This window comes from Eleutherodactylus coqui, chromosome 2 (genome assembly GCF_035609145.1).
Source record: "Eleutherodactylus coqui strain aEleCoq1 chromosome 2, aEleCoq1.hap1, whole genome shotgun sequence".
Lineage (NCBI taxonomy): Eukaryota > Metazoa > Chordata > Amphibia > Anura > Eleutherodactylidae > Eleutherodactylus > Eleutherodactylus coqui.
Genome location: NC_089838.1, coordinates 131,656,560 through 131,670,434, shown reverse-complemented (window position 1 = coordinate 131,670,434; position 13,875 = coordinate 131,656,560). Strand labels below are relative to the sequence as shown.

Sequence of the window (13,875 nt, the reverse complement as noted above, 5' to 3'; positions counted from 1 at the left end):
GCGGCAGAAGCTGGAGTTTGGAGTGCTTCCTCTAATGTGCTACAGAATTTCCTTGGCAACAGGAAAGCAAATCACAGACTGTCACAAATATATTTGATACATAGAGTATATTGTACTCCAGCCTTTTTGACTAATATAGGGGTAAGGAATAGCCCTTTATGTGTTTGCTGTGAAACTTAAAGGGGTTGTCCCGTGCTGAAACGGGGTTTTTTTTTTTCATCCCCCCCCCCCCCGTTCGGCGCGAGACAACCCCGATGCAGGGGTTAAAAAAGAACACCGGACAGCGCTTACCTTAATCCCCGCGCTCCGGTGACTTCTTACTTACCCGGTGAAGATGGCCGCCGGGATCGTCTACCTCCGTGGACCGCAGCTCTTTTGTGCGGTCCATTGCCGATTCCAGCCTCCTGATTGGCTGGAATCGGCACGTGACGGGGCGGAGCTACACGGAGCTACACCGAGCCCCATTGAGAAGAGCAGAAGACCCGGACTGCGCAAGCGCGTCTAATTTGGCCATTAGACGGCGAAAATTAGACGGCAACCATGGAGACGAGGACGCCAGCAACGGAACAGGTAAGTGAATAACTTTTGATAACTTCTGTATGGCTCATAATTAATGCACAATGTACATTACAAAGTGCATTAATATGGCCATACAGAAGTGTATAGACCCACTTGCTGCCGCGGGACAACCCCTTTAACTAGCAGGACTGACACATATGATGTGGCGTTGACCAAAATTGAACTGATAGGAGGTCCACTCTCTGATTTACACTGTAAACAAAAAAAATAAATCTATATATCTGGTTGACTGTTTCTATTACAATAGCAAAGGTTATAAATAGAGATGAGCGAGTATACTCACAAACGCACATTACTCAAGTGAGTAGTGCCTTAGCCAAGTATCTCCCCGCTCGTCTCTAAAGATTCGGGGGGCGGCGCGGGTGACGGGTGAGTTGCGGCGGGGAGCGGGGGGGAGAGAGAGATCTCCCCTCCGTTCCCTTCCCCGCCGGCCCCCGAATCTTTAGAGATGAGCGGGGAGATACTCGGCTAAGGCACTACACGCTCGAGTAATGTGCCTTACCGAGTATACTCACTCATCTCTAGTTATAAAGTTGTTGTACATGTGTGGGGATGGGTAAAGTACACTATCCACTGAAGTGTGGACTGAGCTCATTGAAAGTACAACTGACTATTCTCAAAGGGATGAAGTTATAGAAATAATCTGAAAGGATGGAAAATTCCATGGACTAATTTTCCTGCTGTTTACTCAGGATGCTGGACGATCTATATATTGTATACATGAGAGACTCCAGGGGGAGGGGTGAGGTTGCAACGCTTTTTGTTTTTTATTTAGTTTTCTGTTAAATAAGAAAAGTGATAAATCCAAATAAAAAATGTTTAAAGGGGTTGTCTCGCGGCGAAATCGAAAAATTTTTTTTTCACTTACCCCTGCATTCTGCCTTGTTAAAAAGAAAGCATTGGTTAGTTTTTAAAAATAGCATTTCGCTTACCTGCATCAGCGTTCTGCAGCTTCTTCTTTTAAAGATGGCGCCGCTGGTCTTCTCCCACGGTGCACCGCGGATCTTCTCCCATGGTGCACCGTGGATTTTCTTCTCCTTCCTTGCGTTCCACTGCCGATACAGCCACCTCATTGGCTGGAATCGGCACACTGACGGAGGCGGAGCTACGATGACGACGCGCAGACCAGCTCTCCGGCGCGAGCGGCCCCATTCACCAGGCAGAAGCACGGACTGCGCAAGCGCGTCTAAAAACACCTGAAGACACCGAAATTAGACGGAGCCATGGAGACAGGGACGCCAGCAACGGAGTGGGTAAGTGAATAACTTCTGTATGGCTCATATTTAATGCACGATGTATATTACAAAGTGCATTAATATGGCCATACAGAAGTGCTGAACCCCACTTGCTGCCGCGGGACAACCCCTTTAATAAATAATTTAAAAAAAGCTGAAAGAATATGCCAGCACCAAGATTGTTCTAGAGAGGATGAAATCTCATGTACATGGATGGGTAATTTGTGTGGATTTAAAAATGGTGAATTTACTGCTGAGCCAGCAGGCCGGTTGCACAAAATACCCCTGTTTCTTGTGCTATTGGGGCAGTAGGGCTACAGCAGACCAAAGGATGTGAAAGGAATGGCCACCAAGAATCAGTTTGACACCTGGTGACAAAAACATCATTAATGATCCTCTGGTTGATAGGAAAAAAATTTTGTATTTCCCCACTGTACATAAAACTTGGTTTGATGAAGCAATTTGTCAAAGCTTTTGATCCCAATGGAGACTGCTAGTGATATTCCGCTGCCCGGGAGCAGGGGAGAGAACTGTTAATTCTCCGTGGTGAGCCTATCTGACAAATGGGCTCACTGCAGAGAATTGCTATGATTATCCGCTCGTGGACAGGGGGGCTGCGCTTTCCATAGTAACACTATGGAAAGCGTTCACTGTGTTCCCTGCGGCCGGCTTATCACTGCGGTGAATGCAGTGCACAATCGCCTGTGGACAGGAGTCCTTAACCTTTCCAAGTCCGAGTGTTGAGAAGAAAAAGACAGAAATATTTGATGGACCTCAGATAGGAACGCTCCTCAGGGATGCCCACTTTGTTACAACAATGAATGTGGCAGGAGCTGGAGCTTGGGATGCTTCCTCTAATGTGCTGCAGAATTTCCTTGGGTACAAGAAAGCTGACAACTACTAAGAGATTTTGGAGGAGCTGCTTTTGAGTTTTCAATTACTTGGATGTAAAATGAGTATCAAGGTGCTCTAGTTTTATTGTCACTTGGGTGATGTTAGTGAAGAGCAAGGTGAACACTTTCATCAAGATAATAAAGTAATGGAAGGACACCGCTAAAGCCGATCGGAATCCAATATGATAGCAGATTACTGATGGAGCTTAAAAAATGTTCTAAACGCTGTGCATCACAGAAAGTCAAAGAAAAGTAAGTGTATGCAGCTGTAGCGAGACCAAAATTGATAAACTTTGTGTCTCTCTATTTTTACTACTTCCACTAGCATAAAGCGCTTGGCTCTCCCTGTAGGCTTCAGCCGGGTGGCCAATAGCCATGTCAGCGGTTTCCCCTCTCGGCTATGAAAACTGAGTTGGGAATATCCCTTCAACACCGCTTCTAAATATGGCTGTATGCGCGAAGCTTTAAGGTGAGGCCACATATAGTGGCTAAGGTCCAGCTGATGCACACTGTGGTCAAAGATTGCAACATCATGCAGCTTTAATGCTGTTTTAAAACTCTTTTATGTTTGCGGAGATAAAACTAGAGAAAAGAAAGACAGAACATTAGTGTGAATTCATTTATTTTCAATATAATTGCATATTTCGGTCAGTATTGCACGAGAGGCAGTTTAGGTATAATCAGATGTAGTGGTTGAAGAATCACAACTTAACTTTGCATTGTCTGAGTAGACCCAAACTCTTTATAGCAGGTATATATTAACCCTTTCCAATCCAATTTGTATCCTGGTTTTCCTAGGGGGCTTACTCTTTTTCTGCTGTTATACAATGACGCTATCTGCTGGCTAAAGCCAGTACTGCATGAGGTGACACATTGGATAGGCTCTGACAGCAGAGAGGCTGGCAATATACAGTAAGGGAACCCCGACGGACGTCTTCCAACATCGGAGCTGTACAGCCTTAAATCCTAATGTCTTTAAACGTCAGACAGTGGATTGGAAAGGGTTAAGGGGCCTTTGCAGCTTATATTTTAAAGGACTGTAACAAGACCTTTGTAAGGATATGAAAGGATATAAAAGTACTGTTTTAGGATGAAATTCATAATGTACTGTATTAATAATGAACATTGTTAATCCTAAATGGCCACATCTGTAACCAGGAATAAATGTGGATGCACACCACAGTCCAAGAATCCAAAAGAGACCGTGTGGCCAGGAATAGCAGAAAAGAACAGCAGTGAACTTTATGAATCCAGCATAATAAAACTCCACAACGCTTCAACCCACGCAGGGTTCTTTCTGAAGCATCTGTATTCCATCTGTCTGTTAGGGTATATTTACATGTCATACTCGTCTCCTGTTTTTTTTTTTGTCTCCATTTCTGCTAAAAATAAACCAAAACGCCACAGTTTACCAATGCATATGCCTTCCTTTACATCTCCAATTCCTTTTGAAACTACTTTCCGCATTGGCTTTAAAAAAAATGAAAAACTGCCATAAAAGCACATTTAACTGCATCTCTGTAGTTTATCCCCTTATTTTGTTTTCTACATAGATAACCAGTACATAGCTAAGATAGGCTTGCCTGCAAACCACAAGTCTCCTTCTAGCACACTATCAACGGTGCTCCATAGTATTCCATCTGGGAGAAAGCAAAAGAAAATCCCTGCAGCTCTTAAAGTAAGTTTGTTTATATTTTGGAAACTTTAAATCACTTTGTAGAACTTTCTCTTCACTTTTGACCTGATTGTTTCCTTTTGTTGATCAGATCACAAGCACATTGTTATTAAGGGGATTGTCTCCAAAAAATCTTCCCATATGTCCTATTAGACCATATGGACATCATACAGGGGTGCTCCTCACTCCATCCTTATATAACATGGATAGACAACTATGTGAATAGTTGGCATGCAATGCTATGTTTGAGGTAGCCGATGCTGTGTAAATGAGCAGCCTACTGCAAATATTCTCAGCAAAGTCAGCTGTTTGCTGGTGGTGTATCAGAAGGTGGACTAATTAGAACAGATAGAAGATGGAGTGATATGCAAGTACAATGGGGCAACCTCTCTAGCAGGCTATTTTACAACTGTCTGTAGCCTGGATCCCATTTGCAACCTCTAGATAGAAATTTACAGTTAGTGACAATAACTCAAGGAAAAAGCTGGACATTTAAAAATTCCCCAGTCAACCTATATTAGAAGGTATTATTATACTAATAACATAATATGGGAGAATAGCTTTATGGAATTTCTCAATTTTTTTGCAAAGTACTTGAAAGTCTAAATTGTGTTTAATCCTGAGTTCACTGCCATTTATACTCTGTAGTCTTGACAATCATACTTAAACAGAGACATTTCTGAAATAGACTTTTATGTGTAAGGGCGCATTCAGATGACCGGGTATTCACGCCGGCCAATAAATGGCGTCTCTCTCTGCAGGGGGAGGAGGCTGGAAGAGTGGGGAGGAGGCTGGAAGAGTCGGGAGCAGTGCATTGAGCGGGGCTAAGTTTGGGGAATTAGCTCTGCCCTGTCCCGCCTCCCCTTATTGAAAATAGTGCAGGGGGGTGGAGAGGAGGCAGAGGGGGGCGGGAACTCAGAGCACTGCTCCCGGCTCTTCCAGCCTCCTCTCCCTGCAGAGAGGGACGCCATATAGCGGCCAGCATGAATACCCAGCTGATATACGGTCGTCTGAATGCGCCCTAAAGCAGGTTCTCCATGCCCCCCACTAAAAAAAAATAAAACGGTTAATGCTCCCTTTTTTCAATTCCCAGCTTGTCCCCTACCGGCAGCTGCGGGTCACCCTGTGACATTCTTTACAGACTGCAGCAAGCTATGAACGGGACATCAGAGGCTACTGCAACCAATCACAAACCCCAGTCCTCAATCACTGAGCTCTGTGATTGGCTGCAGCCTGCAAATAAAACGTCTTAGAGGAAACTCAAAGCTGGACACAGTGGGGAACCAAGAGAGGCAGTTTAAGTTAGTCTATCTTTGCCATGGGGACCTGTTTGAGATAAATTTTCATGTTTAGACAACCCCTTTTGAAAGAAGGGTTATAGTAAAAATCAGAAGTTAGTGTACAGCGTAACTACAGCATGTACGGAACATAACTGGGTTCTATATGAAATGCATAGAGTGAAATTTCTGGGCTCCAATAATGCTGGTATATTTATTCTCAGGTATCAGCCAGCACAGAAGACTCCACAATGAGTGGTTACTTACATAGATCAAAGGGCAACAAAAAGACTTGGAAACAGCTGTGGTTTGTCATAAAAAACAAAGTCCTATACACATACGCTGCTAGCGAGGTAAGATGCTGTTTCGTTTTATGTATCCTTTTCTATACACACTAACATGGAAGGACCAGCAGTTCACTTCTTATGCACTGAATGATCACTGCATTAGGATCTCCTCTGTGCAGCAGAAGGCTACATTTGACAGTCATGGGTAAACGTGATTTTGACCACAGGCAGATTATTGGTGGCCAGAAATGTGGTGCTGGTATTTATGGAATAGTCACACTTGTTGGCCGCTTCCAAACAGTATGAAGAGTGTACTAAGACTAGTTGAACAATGGGCAGTCATCCAACAGATCACACAGTGACAGGCTAGTGTTTGGTAGCACATCTGCTATCTCGGCATCGGTGTGCTACAGTCGGCCAACTGACCCAGCAGCACAACAGTGGGGAAGTCTGACAAATTTCCATAATGGCCATGCAGCGTATCTTGTGTCAACTGGGGTTTAATAGCTGAAGACGCACAAGGGAGCCCCTGATGACTCTGCATCAACAACCATTCTCATGGACCTAGAAAAAGATGTTTGTGGACCTTTGACACAAGGCAGAAGGACAGTAGGATAGCTGGGAATCTCTTAATTTACTCTCTGCTCTATGCTATCTAAATTTAACCATTTAATTAGGTTGTCCAGAGAAATATACTTGAATCCAGTCTGGGTACAGTGTTACTGACACCTCCAGTTCCAACACCAAGTCACCTGGTATAGAGCTCGTTCCTCCTCCTAGCGTTGATGACATGCTTGATGGTGGTAGACTGACTGGCTCATTTCAATAACTAAGCCAGGACCCTTTCTGCCTCTCCATTAGCCATGACACGGACAGAGGCTGGTTATTGAAATGATCTAGCCAGCCCAATATAATGACATCGCTGACACCAGGAAGGTAGGAGATATATATTGCATAACTGGGTGACTACTATCAAAGACATGGTGGACAGGGGCATATACAGAATACACATTCTATCAAGTTCAAAAGTTTTATTCCAGAAAATGGAAACCTAACTATTACAACTCAGAAACCTCCAACTGCACATTCTTAAATGGAAATGTTCTTGTATAATTCTAGGACATTGCAGCATTGGAGAGCCAACCCCTTCTGGGATTTACAGTTCAAGTAGTAAAGGAAGATGGCAATGAAAATAAAGTCATTCATCTACTGCACAAAAACACTTCATTTTATGCTTTCAGAGCTGATGATGTGCATACTACTGAAAGGTATGTTACTTTACCATCTTGCGGAACTGTCTTCTATATCCTCTAGGAAAATCAATTGTCATCCTGCAATCCACTTATGTCACCTATATAAGATGGGAGTCCAGAGCAGGTCTGCTGCTCTAGACTCCCACTAATCAGCTGGTTGAAGGCGTCAGGGTGCTCAGGTGAGTGCTGCAGCCTCTTCAATGTTTACATTTGAGCATGAACCTTTTTATACTGAGAACACCATATTTATAGTGGCCGTTCTGAGTACTGCAAGCGTGTCCTGTTAAGTGTGCCGCAGTCCCTTCAATACTGTTTGCCTATCCTGAGGATGGGAAATCACTGAAAATATACCAAGCTGCAATATTTCACTGAGAATATTATTAAAATACTGTATCAAAAAAACTCTGTGGCACACATTAATCATGCCTTTAGGCTACAATATTAATTCTTAATTCAATAGTGTTCTTGAGAAGTAGTATACTACAAAAGATTATTTCCCTATTGGAGAATTGGTAGTTATATCATGCATACGCTTTCATCAGTAGGGCCTTAGTTTTACTCACTGCTGGTACATGGAAACTGAATACAATCTGATTTATTTATGTGTGTGTGTGTGTGTGTGTGTGTGTGTGTATAATATATATACAGTATATATATTATAATTTGTGTTGAACTATCATATTCAATTTGCAAATGCCAGCAGTGAGTGAAACTATAATTATGTCCTGCACGTGCAGGGTCTCTATGGAAGGGGGTCGGTAACCAATCCTGCTCTATACAAGGTGGGTGCTGGCTGTTTCTCATAGCTTAAGGCTGATTTAGGCACAACGAGAATCGCTCAAAAGATTCTTTTGAGCGATTCCCGTTCTGTCTAAATGCAGGGACATCGTGCAGTCTTCGCGCATGAGTCGTTGATTGCTGAATTCTAGCTTGCTAGAATTGAGCGATCAGCTGTTATCAGGGGAGCAGGTGGTTATCAGCTGGCTGCACTGATAAGATTCTCTCTGCCTGTGTCCTGCTGTGAATTCACAGCGGGACAAGGGCTGTAAGCACAGAAACACTACAGCTGTTTGCTCATGCAGAACAGCTGTAGTGTTCGGCGAGAGATAGCAGCGTTGTCCCGCTGCGCCTGCATAGCTCTATAGTAGCTAATTAGCTACTATAAAGTATGCAAAGATAATTGCTCAAAACTGTCACTCAAACTATCATTTGAGCGACTTTTGAGCGATCATTTCTCAGTGTAAATGGGGTCTAACACTCACGATCAGCGCCCATGCTGATCATGGCTGTTAACCCATTAAATCCCACTATTCCCTGCAACAGGCAAATCCCACTGATCGGACTTCAAGTGCCCCGAGCAGCCCTCTGGCGATGTGATTGCGGGGAGCCGTTTGGTTGCCATGGCAATGATCTGCATATAAAATACATTGATGGTAAAGGGAACTAAAATCTATTTACATAATGGCAACAATGGAGCTATGGAGACTTTTTCAATGATGAAATAAAGTGTGACATTTTGTATTTTTTTGTCTTTTCTGCCCTAGGTGGATTGAAGCATTTCAAGAGGGAACAGTATTATAATACCAACATGTCATCTTATGACAAGAACACTACAGTCAGCCATAATGTTTGGGGTTATTTTGGACATATCCACATTTCATTATACCCCGATTTTACATTCTTTAACGTTTTGTATATTAGTTTATTGAAACGTGTGTACATATTATTTATTAAATAGCTAATTTTGGCTCCATCAAAAGTTTACCAATAGATCAGATTCCCCCTTCCTTCCCGAGACTGGCATTATTTGTACATATCAAAATATTTTATTGGACTGTCCAAGTTTTTATACATACTATATTTTACATAAATGTTTGAAGAACATGAGTGTACTTTTTGTGTATATGTGCAGAAACAAACACTAATACTTTATCTGGTTTTAACATAATTAAGGGAACCGGTCACCTGCTTGGAGCTGGTGAAAGCAATGGCATCTAGGGAAAAATAAATTAGAGAATATGCTAAAGCTTCTTTTAGGCCCTAAACGTGGGCATACCTTATAAAATGTAGCTCTAATCCTTCCATGTAAATGAACTCTGAACGATTCAAACTGCCTCTGCTGCCCTCAGCGCTTTCCAATCTCCGTCCAGTCTATGTATCATTGACAGGAGACTTGGACGACCTCTCCTTTGTAATCCAAAGACCCGTAAAAGTCTTGCGCAACTATGGACCGGTGCATGTGCAGATCTCCTCGCCCTATTATGGGAAAATTCAATTAAGTCTTCCACACATGACCGTGGTTCTATGGAACATGCCTGAGGTTTGGAAGGATCTGTGGATGATGTAGATGTCATGCTCGTCAATAATACGAAAACTGTCCAGGGATTGGAGGGTACTGTGGACCTGAACAGAGACTGTTTGACCATTGGACCATTCAGGGTTCATTTACATAGAGCGGAGGAAGTATTAAATCTATTCTACAAGGCATGACTGCATTATGGTCTGTAATAAAAGTAGCTTTGGTATACTCTTTTTAATATATTTTTCCCAGATGCCATCACTTTCACCAGCTCCAAGCTGGCGACAGGTTCCCTTAAGCTCAAGTTAGATGAAATGTACTGTGCTGGACTTCCCTGCAAAAGACAAACAAATAGGATGTTCTGCGCATAGTGACAAACATTGTGGCTTCGGAGTTCCTGGTACCATATCCAATGCCAGACTAAAGCTACCTGATAATGGTTGACTGACCTGCCTGTTTATTTCAGTAGGAAGGAGAAGCTGCCGCCAGCTACCTCCTAGATGTAAAAAGTGTTGTATACAAACTTTATTTTTTTTTACAAGGGAACCGTATAGGTGATGGATGCGACCATACGGCAAAATATACTTACAGTGGAAGCCTTAAAGGGGTTGTCCGGCCAGAAACATTGCATGTCATTACTTCTGTTTGCCCATTTCCATGCACTTTGTAATATACATTGTGCATGGAAAATGAAGCAAACAGAAGTTTTGGACTTACCTGAAGGGGTGCCTTCCCCTGTGTTGCTCCTCCGTCGTCCCTGGTTACAACAAGAATCTTCTCTTCTTCTTGTCGGGCCGCAGCAGCTCTTGCCAGCGCGGGAATGAGCCTCTTCTCATCTGCGCATGCGCAGTTCTTCTCTCTGCAGCCGGGACCGATATACGATCTCCTTGTGTGCAGGGGGAGGAGGATGGAAGAGCGAGGAGCAGGAACTGAGCTCCCGCCCCCTCTGAACTATTTTCAATGAGAGGCGGGATGGGGGCGGGGGCTAATGAGTGTGCCTTAGTCCCACCCCCATCCCGCCTCTCCTCATTGAAAATAGTGCAGAGGGGCGAAGAGGGGGCGGGAGCTCAGTTCCTGCTCCTCGCTCTTCCATTCCCCCCCCCCCCCCCCCCTGCACACAAGGAGATCGTATATCGGTCCCGGCTGCAGAGAGAACTGCGCATGCGCGGATGAGAAGAGGCTCGTTCCCGCGCCGACAGGAGCTGCTGCGGCCCGACAAGAAGAAGAGAAGATTCTTGTTGTAACCAGGGACGACGGAGGAGCAACACAAGAGGGGGGGGGGGCACCCCTTCAGGTAAGTCCAAAACTTCTGTTTGCTTCATTTTCCATGCACAATATATATTACAAAGTGCATGGAAATGGGCAAACAGAAGTAATGACATGCAATGTTTCTGGCTGGACAACCCCTTTAACCCTTTGCAATCCAATTTCCCTTCCACCCCAACGCTCCCCAGCTCCTATTTATTTTGGGTTGGAAAACGCGTTGGGTTCTTTGAAATTACTCAACAGAACCACATAAAAATGAACTGTCGTCATGATTTTATTAGCAAGTTTTTGAAAATTTAACGTGTTATGATTGGTTATAGCCAACCAATTATTTGTCTCTGCAATACAGTGCCATACAGAAGCATTCTATTACAATGTGTATAGCACATGTCAGAGGCTGTTCTGCATATTTATATTACAGTATGAAGCCCTGTCCTGCATAGTGTAATATACAGAACAGCCTCCGACATCGGAGCTGTGTCCTGCATAGTGTTAGAAACATGTCGGACCTCGCCCGACATCGGAGCTATGCAGGGGAATCTCAATGTCTGACACTGGATTGGAAAGAGTTAAACGGAACCTGTCATCACTTTTGAGCCTAAACTACATTCAAGGGCTCAAAGGTGAGGAAACAGGTAGTCCAAGGAGCTGTTTCATACGCATCAGGTAGCCCATTCATGTGATGTGTCCCTGCGAAGCTGGCGTGCGCACGCACAGCGTGATTCTTTTCAGATGGCTGTGTGTGTGAACTCTCCCATAGTGTATGAAACAGCTCCCGCACTCCCAATTCCCTCACCTCTGAGCCCCATAACTGGCTTATGGGGATCAAAGGTGATGACAGGTTCCCTTTTTAAATGCAGTGTATATACCTTACTCTCTCAAAACACTTTGCTACTTTAATTATAAATTTATGTTACGTTCTATTAGAAATCTGTCCACGGGTGTTGCGGTATTCTGCGGCGGGAGCTGCCGTCCAGGAGCAGGAGCCGGCAGACTGATCTCCACTATCAGCCTATCTGAGAGATAGGCTGACTGTGGAAAATTGCGTCAATTTGCAGCATGCTGCAAGTTGCCGACCGCGAGCGGAGAATCGCAATCATTCTCCGCTCGTGGAAAGGGGGCAGGCGCTTTCCATAGCAGCGCTATGGAAAGCTTCAGACTGCGTGATTAGCTGGCGATTTACCGCCGGCGAAATCACGCCCGTGGACAAGGGGCCTAAGTGTGCCCATAAACACTGAGCAACTACGTGCCTTATAGTAAAACTGTATGTCTTGGGCAACATGTCTTTAACCTGTGAAAACCGCGTGCCCAAATTTCGTGGCAGGTTACAGTAAAATACTGTGTTTCTTGACCACACGGGTGTAAGCGCATTTACAAACATGTATTTTCACAATTGGCGTTGCATATTTGTGTTTTAATGTGCTTTTTATGTGTAGTTAAAAAAAAACCAAAAAACATACTCCTATACATTGAAATGGGCAGTTAGTGTGATTAGTTCAATATGTGCTCTTCCCCTGTGCAATTAAGCAGGAAAATAGAGCATGCTACTTTTTCTTTGCATGAACAAAACGAACGTGCAAAATCTGCTTATGCAAATAAACCCATCGAAATCAATGGGTTATATTCACTGCGTATTGTGCTCACAAATTTTTCATGTGTAATAGGCTGCCCAAGTATGTTTGTGTGAATCCGGCCGTGGGCTGCATTCACACGAACGTAGATCGGCTCGGTTTTCACGCTGAGCCGATATACGTCGTCCTCATCTGCAGGGGGGGGGGGGGGGGGTGTGGAAGAGCCAGGAGCAGGAACCGAGCTCCTGCCCCCTCTCTGCCTCCTTTCCGCCCCTCTGCACTATTTGCAATGGGGAGAGGCGGGGCTAATTTGTGAAACAGGGTGTATTCACACATTGCTGTCATGCTCTTGCTGCAAATCTGATGTAAAAAAGAAACACACACACTTTGACTCCGTGTGAATGCGTCATTTTCATCTAGATGTAATTTCCTAGCAAATGGGTATATGTGGTTAAAGAAAACTGCAAAAAGTGAAGCTCTGCTTTACTGTTCAACGGGACCTGGCAAGATCAGCAATTATGTTATTGCTGCAAACTGCTCCATTTCTTAGTGGGAGCATGTGGGAATCTAAAATTGTGTGACTCAGCGGTAATATCATTTTAATCTTCAAATGTTCACTAGCTTTTCCAACAACTTGTGCTTATAGGAAAGCCAGTGTGATAACTAGCAAAACGGCTATTTATTTATTTACCTAAAATGACGTTTTTATGCTGCAAAATCACTCTAAAACTCTGCCCACTAGGGGTCTCCCTTCCTCCTACCTTGCTCTCCACTCGTGTGATGGACAGGAGACGCTAAAGCCTCTTTTAGATGAGTGCATTATACCTCTGAACGTAGTTCGTCTTTTTCAGACTAAGAGCTTATCCAGCCAGACGTATATCGGCCGGGTTTTCATGGCCGGCCGATATATGCTGTCCCTCTCTGCAAGGGGAGGAGTCAGGCCTGGCTGGGAGCTAGTGCACTGAGTTCCCGCCCCCTCTCCACTATTTGCAGTGGGAGGGGGCAGGACAGATGGAACTTGGCTCCACCCCATCCCTCCCATTGCAAACAGTGGCGAGAAGCGGAAAGGTGGTGGGAGCTTAGTGCACTGCTCCTGGCCAGGCCAACCTCCTCCCCTTGCAGAGAGGGACAGCATCAGCTGGGCAGTCATTCATTTGAACAGGTAGTCATTCAAAGTTGAATGATATAGATGTGGTGAAGGAGCTAATGGTGAGTTATCTGCTACTGTCTATTCATATGTGCACTGCTCTATCTTGCAGTATACTCCTACATGATATCTCTCCATGTGTGAGTTAAGGGCCATTTACACGGTATGATTATATCGCTCAAAATTTGTTCAAATGAACAAAATTCAGCGATAAATCGCGCCATGTAAATGCAAAATAAAAGTTTACTCGTTATCACTGACTTTCAATCACCCTTGAAAAACTGCTGGATTGAGGGATTCTCGCTGTGTGTAAATACTGCCCGCTCAGCACTTCACATAGGTGAAGGAAAGCCTGCAATCCAGCGGTGAACTCTGCCTGTCTAAACGCTCTGC

The 13,875-nt window shown here is 44.2% G+C and overlaps 1 protein-coding gene across 2 annotated transcripts in view; it reads left to right on the top strand.

Annotated features, from left to right (window-relative positions):
• The window catches only part of FGD6 (FYVE, RhoGEF and PH domain containing 6), an 87,407-nt gene extending 78,324 nt beyond the window's left edge, over positions 1–9,083 (top strand). For both annotated transcript variants that reach the window (XM_066591542.1, XM_066591541.1), the window contains exons 18-21: positions 4,261–4,385; positions 5,884–6,012; positions 7,066–7,214; positions 8,744–9,083. In XM_066591542.1, the coding sequence (XP_066447639.1) occupies positions 4,261–4,385; positions 5,884–6,012; positions 7,066–7,214; positions 8,744–8,780 (440 nt within the window). In that variant the 3' untranslated portion in view covers positions 8,781–9,083. The remainder of the gene's footprint in view (positions 1–4,260; positions 4,386–5,883; positions 6,013–7,065; positions 7,215–8,743) is intronic.
• The last annotated feature ends 4,792 nt before the right edge of the window (positions 9,084–13,875 follow it).